Source organism: Monoraphidium neglectum (assembly GCF_000611645.1).
Source record: "Monoraphidium neglectum strain SAG 48.87 unplaced genomic scaffold scaffold00103, whole genome shotgun sequence".
Taxonomy (NCBI): domain Eukaryota; kingdom Viridiplantae; phylum Chlorophyta; class Chlorophyceae; order Sphaeropleales; family Selenastraceae; genus Monoraphidium; species Monoraphidium neglectum.
The window spans coordinates 3,348-17,805 of NW_014013525.1; the positions used below are offsets into that span (position 1 = coordinate 3,348).

Consider the following 14,458-nt stretch of genomic DNA (forward strand, 5'->3'; position numbering starts at 1 on the left):
CCCCGCCTCGGCGGCGGCCAGCGCCGCGCCCGCGCCCGCGCCCGCGGCGGGGCCCTCCGCGCGCGCGCCGCAGCGCAGCGCGCCCAGCGCGGCCGGCACGTCGTCGCAGATGACGCCGTGCACGCCCAGCGCGGCCTGCGCCACCACCCACTCCGGGTCGTCGTTCTCCCGCCCGTACGTCAGCAGCCGCAGCCGCGGCGCCGCCGCGGCGACGGCCGCCGCGAAGCCCGGGTCGGCCTGCAGCGCGCCGCTGTCCACGACGAGACCCGCGAGCCCGCACTCAAGCGCCACGTCGAGCGCCGCGGCGAGGCTCGTGCGGCGCAGGTCTGCGTGCGCGTCGGTGCCGCCGGTGGAGAGGAAGAGCACTGGCCAGCGGGACTGGCGGGCGCGGAGCTCGCGGCAGACATCGGGGTCGAAGGAGCTGAACACAACCTGCCGTTCGCCCGCGCCCGTGCCCGCGCCGCCGCCCACGGAGGGCGGGCAGCAGCGCTCGACGGCGGCGAGGATGGGGCCGATGACGCGGTCGACCTCCTCAGGCGGCGTGACAGCCAGGTCGTCGGGGGTCGCCATCTTGACTTCGATGTCGAACCCCACGCCAGGCGGCAGCGCCGCGAAGACCTCCTCGAGGGTCGGGAAGCCCTCGTCCAGCGCGCACCGCCAGTGCCGCGGCGGGCTGCGGCCGCGGGGCGGCGAGGCGCCGCGCGGCGGTGAGGCCGGGGGCGCGGCGGCGGCGGCGGCGGCGGCGGCCTCCTCCCAGAAGGAGCGCACGACGGCGAGGCGCGTGGCGGCGGCGCCGGCGCTGGACGTGATGGATCCCAGGGCCTTGAATTCTGCCAAGGTCAGGTCCCCGACAGGAGCGCGGCTGGGGGCGGAGGGGTCCCCGAAATCGACGGTGTCGTCGTGCCAGAGGACCGGCACGCCGTCGCGCGTGACTTGGACGTCGAATTCCACGAATGACGCGCCGGTGGCGGCGGCTGCGAGGAAGGAGCCGGTGGTGTTCTCGCGCCACGCAGGGATCAGCGTGCCGCCGCGCAGGATGTTGGCGCCCATGCTGCAGGGTGTTTCGGAGAGGGGGCCGCGCGGCGCAGAAACGCGTTGGATGCTGGCGCATAGCGCATCGCGTGAGGGGGGTTTGAATGCGGGAGGCTGGTGCATGGCAAAGGGGGTTGACCCCGTTCTCCAACGGGGTCGATTGACCGGGGTGTGGCAAGGTTCACCATGGTCAACAGGGTTTTAATCAGCATGCCGATTGCATGTTGCTGGGGATCATGCTTAGTTGACGAGAGTCGACGCACTGCTGTGCTGCTGCCAACACCGAGCGCAGGTTGCTGGGCACAAATGCAGGTCGCAAGTCGCCGCTGACACGAATTCCTTGGCTGCCTGCTGCAAACACTTGCCCGCGGTGGCCTCCGACCGCGAACGCGGCCTCCATGAGCCTCCCGTTGGCTATGGCCTGCATACGCATTGCATTTGGCCATTGGAAGGCGGCAGGAACGACGAATTGCGGGTGCCTCTTGTCCAGCAGGAGTCGACGGCCTCACCATATGCGGCATCCTTTGACCAGCAGCGATCAGTGACATATTGCTGCTGCTGTTGCTGCTGCTTTTGCTGACTACCCTTGCTGACCGCGCGAGGCAACTTTGGGGTCCCTGGACACGGGGCACTAGAAGAGCCCCGCGCGGCCGGGTTGACATAACATGGCTTCTCAACTGCATACTGAACGAATGATGGGCGCCGAGGTGGGGACCGCTCAAGTGACCATTGAAAAACGCCTTGGCTGCCGTTGCCAACTGGCGTCTGTGGCGAATACGTTCTGGACCGGCAATGTAGCTGAAAGGACAAGCTTGTTGTAGAGAAGTGTGACATTTCCCCTTCACCACATTTGGTCAGCCATCACTCGAACCAGACCCGGAACGTCTTTCTTTTCGCCGCCTGGCCCCGTGTCTGCTCGGATGCAGTCAATCAACACCTTCCGTGGCTCTTCAGCCAGCCGAGCTGGCGTTCGGCGCGTCCCAGCGCGATTGGTGGCATCAACGCGTGCTGCTGCCGCGCCTGCTGCACGCTTTGGCGGCGGCCGTGATGGAGGTGAGCACTCGCGGATGGCAGGAGGATCATGCAGTTTAAGGTGAAGTTGCAGCTGTGGGTTGCCAGTTGAGGCCATAGATGGAGCGCATGCAGCTGGGCAGCACGAGGGGCAGCGCCTGTGACATCACAAAAGCCGGCTTGTCCAGCTCCAAATCAAGCATGCCGCTCTGCGTCTCCGCATGCAGTCAGCGCCAGATACCCTGACTTCAGGCTGCTGTGTGCCAGGCTGGTGCTGCGCCCAATCAGGCCCGTGCTGCAGGCGCTTCTCACCCTGCTGCCGCCTGCTGCAGGCACGCCCCTGAACCCCTGTGCACCACGCTCTGTGCATCCATCCGCAGGCGTTGCAGAGCGCCCAAAGGATGTCAACGTGGTTGAAAAGGCGGGCTGGAACACGGACAAGGACACCGGCGGCGTTGCCACGCTTGCGCGCCCCGAGTCTGGGGACGGCGCGGCCAGCGGCAGCACGAGCCCGCCCGGCGGAAACTTCCGGCTGCTGCTCGTCGACGCGCCCTCGCACACCGAGCAGAGGGTGGTGTCCGGGATCTGCGGCGTCGTGCGCGGCGTGGACGAGACGCACGCGCGCAACTGCTACCAGACCAGCAAGCAGCTGGGCATGGCGATCGTGGTCAGCTGCCTGAAGGAGGTGTGTGCCTGACGCTGTACAAGCGCCTGGCGGCCACCTCCGGTGGTGGTATTGTTGTCGGGCCAGTGGTGCTGCATTGCGGGTTACACCGCTTGCTTGCGCAGTGGTTGGACGCACGCCATGGGAGATGCCTGCGGTTGGGGTTGCGCCGGGGGCCATGTGTGCAACTGGACAAGTTGATGAAGACCACGAGCAGATGCCTCGTCGCGCATGCGTCCCTCGTGCTTGGCGGAGGTCGTGCCCAGGACATCTGGGTCGCCACCCCTGCGAACTTCCCTGCCGTTCCTTGCGAACAGCAGAGTGGAATGAAGGAACGGCATTCCTGTCTGCGCCCCTGCCGCCTCTGCCGCATCACCCCTCCCGCACCCCTTGCTCTCCTGCCCCCCTCCTGCCCCCATCCTCAGCACGCCGAGTTCTACCGCCAGCAGCTCTACCTGCACGGCCTCAAGACAGCCATCGAGCCGGACAGGTCAACTGCCTGAATTCAAAGGGCCCGTGAACACCGCTATGGCCTGGCAACAACCAATCCGGCAAACAGGGACCGCCTGCAGTTGCGGCGCAGTGAGCGGAGCGAGGAGTGATTGCTAGAGTGGGCGTCACTGCAGCGAGCGTTAATCTGAGAGTCGCGTCTGTGCAGAGCAGATTTTTGTGGCGGTGTTGGTGTGATGATCAAGCAATGTCATGTCGTACGCATGGACCGCGTTTTGTAGTGCACAGGCTGACGATGGTTGGACAGTGGAGTGGTGCCGCACCGCAAGCGGATGGTCTGCAGCAGCATGTACATGTGCTGGCTGTTTTGTTTTGGAAATCGTTATTCAAGAGCGAGGATGTGGGCGGAGTGGACAGGTTGTGATCAGATTGCACATACAGGCCTGGGATTTCTGCTCATCAAACGCGTCCCTTTTGGCGCGAGTACTGGCCTGTGCTGCAGTACTACCACTGCGTGCAGCACTTTATCGAGTCCACATTTGACTGTTTGAGCGCTGGTTGTTTTGTTTTCATGGCTTCACCAAACATAGCATACTTGATTGTATGCAAACAGGCTTTTCGTAATTGTTTGCTTGGTTATTACCAGGTCAGGGGCACAACAATTTCTGCAGGGATTAGGAACAACACAACCGGCAGCATGGGGCGAGCGCATCCAACATGTCTGGCACCATGCGTCCGGCCCACCAAGCATCAACTGCGGGGCTTCAGGGGGCATGCACTTGCGGCAATCAATATTGATAAGCTACGACCCCATCCTAAATGCATCCAATGCTGCAGACATGAAAGCGCGATGATCACAAACGATTTCCAGAGCAGTTGCCTTCATGAATAGCTCGCAACTTTCGAGGGTGCATTGGCACTCCCTGTGGCAGGCAGGGCGAGACACGCACAGAAAGGCATGCAGAAAGGTGTGTGCACAAAGGTCGTAGAGATAAGGGAAAAGCTCGGGGTTGAAATTCGGCTGCCGCCGCTCACCCGCTCGCCGTGTCAACAAATGCCAGTTGATATCTTGCGACGCAATCACACCACCCTGACCCAAATCTTTGAACGCAACCCGAATGTTAGTAGTCAGCAGGTGCCACACCTCCCAACCCGCTCAAATCCTATTGACCATCCACGAGAGGGAACCAAGAACCCCGACACGATCAGCGGTATTGCAGGCCGCGGCCTCACAATTGCGCTGACCGTCACCTTGCTCGGACCGCCACGGGCTTCGCAAGTCATCCCTCTCAGCCCTCGTTGAGCCCGGCCGCATCTGTTGCAGCCGCCGGGTTGAAGCCGCCCCCGGGACTTGCCAGCTTGAGACTTTTGGTTGATGCTCAGCGAACGCCCCATACCTTGTCACCTCTGGAAGACGCCAAAAGTTGGCGCGCTGATGGCCAGCTGGTAGATCGACCCCAGCGCCCCCAGGACGCCCACCGAAGCTGACAGGACGATGGTGATCCAGCACGCCCACCAGTGGGCACTGAATGTAGGCGGCTTCTTGAGCTTCAGCCACACGATCGGCGGGATTGTGTACGATGTGGGGGTCGTGCCCAAAGCGCCGACCAGGCCCATGATGTCACCTGCAAACAACAGCGGCAAGTTGGGTGGATGTGGTGATTACCAAAATGGTCAAAACGATCACGAGCATGGGCAACACGACCAAGGTTATGGAACCATCATGGGGTCCATACATACATTGATTAGCAATGCAGATCGTCTCGGTCCTGCACATGCTTTGGTCCGTATCAACGGAACCAGGGATGGCGTTCATATCGTGCCAGTACAGTGCGTCATCCGCAGCACAGCCCAGGTGAGCCCCATTGTTGTGGCGGTTGACGGCACGAGTGCCTTGGGGACCATCCGAACCAGCCAAAATCACCCAGCCATTATCGTGTCTGGCGTCTGTGCGCACCAAAGAAGGGGAGCAGGCAGGCCACAAACGCCGTGAAGACGACGTACAGGGTGCGGTACACCAGGCGGACGGGCAGCGTAGGGCGCAGCTTGAGGCGGTCGATGATGATCTTCTTCTCAATGAGGTCATAGACAATGAAACTGAACACCTGAGGGTGACGGTGGCCCAAGGATAGGGGCGACCCACACTTCAACGAGGGCCAGCAACTTGGGGTTGGGGAAGCAGTGCTTTGTAGGAGTTTGAGAAGCAAAGAAGGATGGAAGCGAGAGTCGCCAGTTGTTTTTCACATGCTTGATGACAGAGTCACAGATAGCCGCAGCCAGCTGACTGTGTCAGCAGGTCTCACGGATGCGCACGCTGGGCGGCCCCCTGCCGCAACCCCTGTCCTTGCTCGACATGTGGGCCGTGCTCCGAAACCAGCAATGCCGTGCTCTGCAGCCCCGGCTCAAGCGCACCTGGTAGCTCGCAAGCACGTGCAGCACTACAGTGAGGTTGGTGAACACCATCAGTTGCCAAGGACGGTTGATGCTGTACAGCACCTGGGGGATGCAGGGCAGGGGCGGGCAACCGGGTGAGCCTCGTCCATTAGAGGGCTGGGTAGTTCAGCTGCACACCATGGATCGACTGTGCATGCAGGGCCGACCAACAAACGTGGGCGTTGCTGGGCGCCGCGTGGCAATGCCGTGTGGAGCGGATGCTAGTGTGCCGCGTGCACACTCGAAAAGGGGACCCAGCGGCTTGCCCTTGCGCCGGCCTGACTGGCCAGCGGTGCAGCCCTCGCTCACATTTCCCTCCACAAGGTTTCCAAATGCGTGGTAGCCAAATATGGCCACCATGAAATAGCAGTAAACTGCATAGGACATTGATGCGCAATGGGCAGCAGGGTTTGGGGCTGGTCAGAGTCATGAAATGCAAGGGTAGCGCCCAAAGGAGTGGTGTTGGGACTGATTCCGTGGCAGTACCCACTGCTGCTGACCCTTGTGCACGCCCACTGGGCATCTTTGAGTCTCAGGCCGGAACATCTGGGAGTCTCACTTGTAATGGCATATGCCGTGTAGACTCCGACCTCCATCTGGCGAACAGATGATGCCGGCCCATTGCCGCGCCTCGGGGGCTTCAGGGGGATGGTGGACTGGATCTCCAGAGCCATGTTGTGGCCGCCATAAGCGAAGGCTGTGCGCGTGGGGGCAAAGGGTGGGTCAAAGCAGGTTGAGGCTGGGACTAAGATTGTCCACTTTGGGTTGCGTTTGCATGCCTTTGGCATTTGGCCAGGGCGAAGCAGATGAGGACCCATCAGGAGAGGGCGCAGCGGCAGGAGGAGCAACCGGCCGTTCACGCAGGTAGAAGAGGCCGCCCCAGGCGTCAGATGCCTGGTGAAACCACGCTGCAAAGCTTTTTGGAACCCGACATGCCGGGCTGGCAGTGCCAGAAGGGCAAGGGCATGCAGTGTGAGGAGCCGGCCGCCCTCACCGATGTTGGCAAGCGCGTTAAAGACGCCAAACACGACTTGGGCCGTTGTGCGGTCGGGTTTGGGTCCATACGACACGTTGGCTGCGGACCCATAAACAAGGGGCAGCACCCAAGCAATGGTCGAGTAGGCTAGGGATGCAAAGGCACCCACTGCAGACACCCAGCCGAGCTTGGTGAAGTTTGGAACCTGCCATGTTGGCGATGGTCAGTGTGTATGGCTCGCTCAGTGGCTGTCGTGCAGGAGATCGCAGCAGCAGCATCAAATTTTGGGAGGTGATGCGAGCAGCGCCCTGGCGTTTCGTGCGAGTCTGTCATTACGACAGATTGCAGCTTGCCTGTGACCTGGCAAGCTGTTGGCAACAGCTTGCTGGGGCTAGCCGATGTCTTAAAGCCAGCTGCTACTATGCAATCCAGGGCAGCGACAACCGAGCTAGCTGGTGTGTGACCTTGAAAACTATGCGCGTCGGTGGCTGCAGCTTCAAAACCGTCCGGAGCCCACCTGGCTGAGGATGGCCTCCGCCACCGAGTAGACCACTATCCAGGCCGACAGCCCAAACGACGTGTTGCAAGACTTAAGGTTGGTGTCGGGGTCCACAGATCCGTCGCAAGTGTACTTCCACACACGGCTCAGGGACGCACCCCCCGTGATGGTATCTGCCAGTGCGTGCGTGTGTGGCATGGTGGTGCGCGTAATGAGGGGCAGGTTCGGCCTGTGTGACTGGGCGCATTTAGGGGCGACTGATTACCTGATGACATGCATGGCTGAGAGGCCTCACTGGCGTCCTCGGCCGCCTGGGGTATTCTGTGGCAAGAATGCGCTCTCTGAGCAGGCAGGCGCAAATATACGGAACCCCACTTGCAGAATCTGCTCATGCATGGTCCTTGCGCAAGATCTTGCACAAGGAGCAAGCACAGCCAAGCTTCCTTGGTTTCGCGTGTTCGTTCTCACATGTGATTGCGCCGCCAATGCAGACCATGAGCTGGAAGGGCAACAACATCCAGCGTCCAGCCTTGGGGCCCTGCGGGAGCAACGGCACAACCGGACGCGCGTGATGATGATTCCTGGTCACATGCTTGCTTGCATGGCGGTGGTCAGTCCGTAGTACTGAGGTTGACTGTGGCCGTAGCATGGTCGGCTTCACTAGAGCGTTATCGCACCCGCTTCCCCAGCCCTTACTTGAGCGCGTAACATGGCTATCACGCATGAGACAGAGCAAGGGAACTTACAAAGGCATGTGAAGTGAGCTGGTGGTAGCGATTCATGCGGTGGATTGAGCCGTCCTTGGGGTTGCGCTGCTCGTGAAGCCACGTAAGCTGCAGAATGGTGTACAGGCTGATAAGAGTCGCCAGCACGAGGCTGATGATGCCTGCATACAGCGTGCAGTTGTGATGCAGGACTGTGAGACACTGCGCGAGCATGCTGGCGTGCGTGCGCGTGTGCATGCGATTGTGTGAGTGTATGCGTGTGTATGCGTGCGTGTGTGTGTGTGTGTGTGTCTGTGTATGTGTGCGCGTGCACGCACGTTTGTATGTAGATGTTGCATTGCAAATGAAAGCCAAATTCCGTGTGCGCAGCAACATTTCTCTGCTGACTCCCTGAACTGATCAAGTCCAAGGCACGTCAAGAGTAGGGCCAGATAGACGCCCTCACCTCCGGGCCACAGCAAAGTTGCGAACGAGGCCGGCAGGGACAGCACACCAGCGCCCACCATGGCAGTGGTGTTGTGGTAGCAGCTCTGCCACCAGCTAGCATCCTGTGTGACACGCACACATGCAGGGATGGCAAGAGAGCATGGTGCAAGGGTGTTGGGCAGTTGGAGCACAGCCCTGCTCGTGATCATCACAAGGTCCCGCATGATGCAGGTGGTGTGCGTGGTCATCGTGGCCGCTGCAAAGGTATTTCACCGCACAACACGCAAAACACATATCTGACTTTGGTAGCTGGACAGATGCAGGCGCGCGCGCACCGCCACGTGCCAAGGCAGGCCGGGCGAGTCACTGGCCGGCGGTGAGTCGCCCGGCCGCCAGCAACAGCGTGTCGCCGTCGGCGCACCTTCTCTGCGGTGATCGCGAGCTCCTTGTCCTCCTCCTCGGTTGGCTCCCAGGAGTCATGAATGTCAAAGTAAGCGTCAGGTTCACTGGCAGACTTGCCATCGCGGGAGGCGTCCTCGACATCGGCCGTGACGTTGGCTGCTGGCCGGCTGGTGGCACAGCACGCCGTTCGCAGAAAGAGGGAAGCGAGGGTCAAACGTTATGTGCTGGATATTGACCTAAAGACAACTGCATGCGTGCGGCCCAAGGCGCCTGCGCGGCTTGCACACCTGCGGCTCATTGTCGCTCCGCTGCTCCGCCAAGGCTGCTGCTGCGTGGCGAGTGACGTGTGTTGCGGGAAACGGTGGGGCAAGACTGTTGTGGCAGGTAGTAATTACATTGATCGCATCGTTTGTTTACCAAACTACTTAGCATTTGCGACGGCAAGCGTCGTTCACCATGAGGCTCTCCGTCAAACTGTCGTCCATCGCGTGAGGGCGTCGTGCACCGTGAGGCAATTCGAACGGACAGTTGTCGCAGGCTGCAATGATATATGTCAATGAATGCTTTGGCATGTTACCTGAAACCTTGATTTCTGCCTGGGCAGCTCTTTGGAGAGAAAAGGCCTGCAAAGACTTGCGTACTGAGATGACGACCAACATGCAACCTGGACCTTTGCAAGCACCAGTCACATCAAAACACCTGTAATAAGTCAGTGGTAGTAGCACAATGCTATCTCCCAGGCGATGTGCCCGTGCGGTTGGATGTGTGATTGGTGGTCAAATGTTGCACAGCAAGTCAAAGCAGATGCCGGGCCTGCAGGGCATGCAGCGCCGTCGTCCCAGAAGCTCTTGCATGGCTTCAGCGCAGATGGTCATGAGCTTGCATTGTTGCACAAAGAAACTGTGGTTCATGTGTAGCTGGCCCCATACTCCAGGAACGTGCCGCCCGCCACTGGGACATAGCGCATCCACTCCTCCATAAACAGGCTACCCACCGCCCACCGGCCGCCAGGAGCCGAGTAAGCGCGGCCCTGCACGCGCACACGCAACAGTACGTGCGCGCCACGCAGGTGCTTGCTGCTTGCGGGGAACCGTGCAGCCAGCGCCTGCGTGATTGTATTGTGGGAAGGGGCCTGCAAGTGCTGATTGCGTAGGGGCAGATGTGAGTGCGTGGCTGGCCCAGAGGCAGCGAGCCGTGGCTGGCCTGCCAGCTTTTGACTCAATGAGCTATGTCATGCTCAAGATACCGTAGCGCATCGGTATCATGTGCAACAAGCAAGGCAACAACAAGGCATTCGCCCACCGCGCCCCGCACCTGGTGCTCCGTCTCAAAATACAACATGCAGCTCCACAGCGGAGGCCACGATGGGCCGTCGCAGCCGCCCGCATGGCGCGCGTGAACCCATCGCTGTGGCACGTACTCCATACATCCGTCGAATACAGATACAAACCGTCCGCAATCGGCTGCCACCACCTGAAGCGCCAGCAATCACGAAAGTAAGGGGGAGTGTCATCACAGGCGTGCCCCTACTTACACCAAACAATTCTGCAGCTGGTAACCCTACCGCCCTGACCCCACACCACTGCAGCTGGGGCAGGGTCAGGCCCACGGCTGCATCTCTTCACCTTGTACAGGACGGTCGGCGTCTGTAGGGTGACAGGCTGCCAGCCCGGCGGCAGAAGCTGAGGATTGGGTCGCAGCTGCGCACAGCGCTCCTCCCAAACTCTGGCCAACTTCAAATCCGCCTAGAAAGATGGGGCAAACCATCCGGTGGAATCGACAAGGGCCATTGTGCTGCAGTTGCAAGGTCCAGAGCCCAGGGCAACATGTGCCGCTCTGCAGTTGCAAGCAGGTGCGAGAGCCCTGCTGTGCAATTTCATGTCCAGCATGGCGCTGTATTATCAGCTGGATGCTACGTGTGTACAGAGCCGCCCCCCACCTTGCGTTTGAGCTGGACATAAGCACGGTGGTCCTGCTCCCGCTGCCGCGCCAGGAAGCATGCCAGGTCAGTGTTGCCGTGCGCTTTGTCGGCGTCGGCGCGTCCCGACTTGTTGGACGTATTGTAGAGATTAAACATCTTGTTGTTGAACCAGCTAGAGCCAAGGCCATCACCCACCTTGCCATCAATGGGCCTTGTGCTGATGCGCTCGTGACACGCCATGCGTCGCCACGCTGCCGCTAGCCGGCGGCCCGAAGTGTAGGTGGCCGCGCTCGAGTTTGGTTAGATTGAAGCCGCCTCTGGCGCCAATTACGCGTACACGGTCCAGTTCTACTCCTGAACAGCCGCGAAGGCCTGCTTGATGGTCCACCGCAAGCAAAGTGCCGCGTGGTGCGGCGCGCACAGCTCGGAGCGCGCTGTGTCGCGTCAGCGGTCTCCACGCTATAGGCTGCAGGGCTCAGCGTATCGCAGAGTCTTTGCAAGCATGTGCTTGTGACAAGGTGTCTGCGATTTTCGAGTGACGTGGGCTGGTCGGTTCGCACGTTCGTGATTATGCACATCGCAGATGTGCCCCAAGCAGGGCGGCCAGCAGGCCAGCGGGGCTTATAATACGTGAAACATCAGTTCGCATTCATTTTTCCTGTGGCGGCGCAGAAGGGATGCCATGGCGGTTTTTGGACCTGATGGAAGGAGAGGAGGAGCTGCCGAGAGTGTGCCCAGAGCTCTTCATGGGAAGCCTTACCTTCCCCGCACTCAATCGTATGGTCATCAATTGGCTTTGCTTCATTGACATTCACCAGCATCAGAGCATCACACGCTTGCCTTCACGCACAAAAGGTCCCAGCACCCAGCAATCGCCGGGACGGCTCACAAAGGCCTCAGCCTGGACGCGCGCGCGACAGAGGCTGCAATGGATCGCGTGGCGATGCTCGCCATGGACACGGCCCAGAAGGCCGCGCACCACAAGAGACGGGCCCACAGCTCGTCCGGTGCACAGGTGAGCCGCAAGGCCTGATCGTGGTGCAGCAGTGCTCATGGCCTTTGATGAGGTTGTTGGAGGCTGGTGGAGGTGGCGGGCGTGGCCCCGGCCTCGCAGCGCGCATCTCGAATTCGCTTTGCAGGCCGACAGCCTGAGCGGTGTGTGGGAAGGGGTGCTCATGATTTTCTCGAGGTTAAATGTATCTGCATGAGCTGCGTGTAAGGCCACGAACCCTCGTTGGTGCGGGCACCGGGAGCCCGCCACGCCGGACTGCGAGGCTTGGTCGAGCATGTTCAGATCTGATTACGGGTGATAACGGCGTCACTTTGGCCAGAGTAACTCTGGTGCCGATCAGGCAGGCGTCTATGTCACCTCTGCCCGGCCCCGCCAGCGCTGCACCCTGCGTCGACACCCCGCCTCCTCGTTGGCCCCTCCTCCTGCTCCTCAATTTCCAGAAGCGCGGCTCGGGCACTAAGGTGCCTCGTACCGACAGCGGCAGCGATGGCAGCATGATGGACGTGTGCTGCACGCAGACATCTGACTCCGCCCAGTCCACCTTGAGCGCCGCAGCAGCTGCCGCCGCCGCAGCTGCAGGGGGTGCAGCCGCCGCCGCGGTGACCGCCACCGGTCCTAGCGCAGCATGTCGCAACGACTGTTGCACGCACCCGGACGCTGCGGAGCAGCTGGTCGCGTCAGAGGAATGTGAGTTCAGCGGCAGCGAGGTGGAGGGCCCGGTGGTTGACAAGTACATCAAGGGCACGAGGCTGATTGTCAACGGCTGGTTCCAGGCCTGCAGGTGTGCTGGAGCTGTGCTGGGTCTGTTCCATAACATACTGGTCGCGTTCCAGACGCTGCGTTTAGACCTGAGGAGGCTTGTGTGCACACCCAAAAGCACGCACACGCTTGCTGCGGTGCCGTACACGTCCGAGTCGCGCGCAGCTTCCCCAAGACGCACGCTCCCTCGGCCGCCGGCGCCCTCTCACCCGCAGGGGCTGCAACGAGCCCACGGCGCACACCTCGGACATCAGCGCGCGGGACGTACCCCTTTGCCCCAGGTGTGCACAGCAGGTCGTTCCCGGCCTGTGTCGCAGATGCCTTCTTGGGCGCACCAGTGATGGGCCGCAACGCATTCGAGCAGGTTTCATCAGCTCCCAACTCCCTCGCTCCGGCCACGCTGACCAAATCCCCAGATGCCAGCAGAAGTACAACGGCATGGTGTCCGGCGAGTACCCCCACAACGTCGGCGCCGTGGACACCGCCGTCGAGCCCCTGTCGTACTGGCTGCCCCGCATGCTCGGCAGCATGCCGCGGATGGAGCCGGACGCGCGGCGCAACTTCTGCGACCAGCTCGTCCTGCGGCAGGACGACGCGTGGCTTGCGCTCATCAAGAACTCGTGAGGCCGACGCGCGGCCGCCGGCGCCGCACCGTGCGAGGCGCCGCCACGCAGGCTGGCCGGCATCGGGGTGGCGCCGGTCGTGCTGCGACCAGCCGCGTCTCGGCCGTTGCCGGGCGCTGCGTGTACTCTTGAGTGGAGGGGGGCCTGGCGAGTTGGCCGGGTTGACCTTTGCTGACACATGCGTCTGCGCCGTAGCTGGCGCTGGATGTCGGTTGACCCATTCTGTTTCGCTTGGGAGGGATTGCTGGTTGCTCGCCCAGGAACCCTGATTTCTGTCGCTACGTGCGACCTGGCCCCAAGGCACTTTTCGCTGCACACGCGTGCTTCCCAGCAACAATATTCTGGCAGCTGAGACACCCTGCCTGAACACCGCCGCTCCAGTCGCCCGAGGGAGGGAAGCCTGCACGCGGCCGTCTGTTGTGGACGCCGCAATGTGGCTGCTCGATTGAATCGCGCATGACCTGGTGTCGCACTGTTGCTCGCTGATCGCTGGCCAGGTCTTTTGCAAGCAGCGCCCCGTCGGGCCTACATCACCTGCCCTTTTGCCTTCCAGGCCGCGGCGTCCTGGCCTTGCGCAGTGTTCTAGCCTGCAACGCTCGCAGCCCCACACCTGCTGGCGCCGTGCCGGCTGCACCGCTGGGTGATGCTGCTTGCCAGGTCGCAGCGCCCAGCGGGCCGCATAATGCGGTCTTTTGTGTGAGACGATCGCGGGCCTGTGAGGGAGGGAGCGGCACGCTGCCATGCCATGTCACGTACGATGCATGCGCACCCAAGTGCACACATCGACGCACGTGCAGCCCCATGGGACAGATGCCAGCCACCGCATCACGTCCCATCAACATCTCCCGCATGAACTCACTTATAGCGGATGATGCTGCCACGCCCTCGTCCCCGCCATCACGGGCCAGGCGTGCACAACCTGCGGTGCCAGGACGCGGCCGCTTCTATGCGCCCACCATCGCTGCTTGTTGCGCGCCTTCCCCAGCTTTGGTGCCACCCCCAGTCCTGGCCTCCGCGCCGCACTTTTTGATTTTTGTTGCTAGGGCAGGATGTGTGTGCTGCGCCTTGGGCGAACGGCGCACGCTGTAGCTCTGAACTTGACGGCGGACTCCTGGGCCGACTCACCCCGCGCGTCCCGAATTCCAAAGATGAGAGCGTTCTGGGGTCGCGCGACGCGCGCCGCTTGTCGCGTTTGTCGTGCTTTGCACTCAACGCCGCTCGCGACGCGCAGCAAGGCACCTTTTGCACCTGTCGCTGCACCTTGGCTCTCTGCTTTGGGAGTGTGCCGTGCGCGTTGGCGCTTCGCGTCACGCCCCTGGTGCCTATCTGTGCGCCGGCGCCTCAGGTCGTGGGTGGCCGGCGCAGGGTTGGCCCTGGTTGGTGGCGCGCCGCCCCTCACCCCCTGCACAGTCAAGCCTCCTGCAACTAGAGATAAGGCTTTGACTTGCACTGGAGGGCGCTGGTGACGCGTGCCCTGCGCTGTGTGCACGAGACCGTTCGCTGTCGTCGCTGCCAGGCTGCAGCG

General features: G+C 61.7%; 4 protein-coding genes across 4 annotated transcripts in view; 2 read left to right on the forward strand and 2 right to left on the reverse strand.

The window, feature by feature from the left end:
• Window positions 1–1,050, reverse strand: part of MNEG_1087 (Glycerophosphodiester phosphodiesterase GDE1) — a gene marked incomplete at both ends in the record, with an annotated part of 1,426 nt that extends 376 nt beyond the window's left edge. Inside the window, one exon of the mRNA XM_014050420.1 lies at window positions 100–1,050. Coding sequence (XP_013905874.1) covers window positions 100–1,050 — 951 coding nt within the window. The remainder of the gene's footprint in view (window positions 1–99) is intronic.
• Window positions 1,051–2,244: 1,194 nt separating this feature from the next.
• Window positions 2,245–3,210, forward strand: MNEG_1088 (clp protease adaptor protein; the record flags this gene model as incomplete). Its single annotated transcript, XM_014050421.1, has 3 exons — window positions 2,245–2,269; window positions 2,424–2,728; window positions 3,133–3,210. 3 exons carry the CDS (start codon window positions 2,245–2,247, stop codon window positions 3,208–3,210), a joined length of 408 nt encoding a protein of 135 aa, XP_013905875.1.
• Window positions 3,211–4,558: 1,348 nt separating this feature from the next.
• On the reverse strand, window positions 4,559–8,916 carry MNEG_1089 (hypothetical protein; the record flags this gene model as incomplete). Its single annotated transcript, XM_014050422.1, has 12 exons — window positions 4,559–4,782; window positions 5,115–5,262; window positions 5,570–5,653; window positions 5,900–5,964; window positions 6,150–6,287; window positions 6,585–6,771; window positions 7,084–7,238; window positions 7,534–7,603; window positions 7,812–7,951; window positions 8,236–8,338; window positions 8,638–8,785; window positions 8,906–8,916. 12 exons carry the CDS (start codon window positions 8,914–8,916, stop codon window positions 4,559–4,561), a joined length of 1,473 nt encoding a protein of 490 aa, XP_013905876.1.
• Window positions 8,917–11,467: 2,551 nt separating this feature from the next.
• Window positions 11,468–12,934, forward strand: MNEG_1090 (hypothetical protein; the record flags this gene model as incomplete). The annotated part of the gene is made up of 4 exons (XM_014050423.1): window positions 11,468–11,554; window positions 11,992–12,332; window positions 12,526–12,591; window positions 12,727–12,934. The coding sequence occupies 4 exons, from the start codon at window positions 11,468–11,470 to the stop codon at window positions 12,932–12,934; spliced, it is 702 nt and encodes a 233-aa protein (XP_013905877.1).
• Between the last annotated feature and the right edge of the window lie 1,524 nt (window positions 12,935–14,458).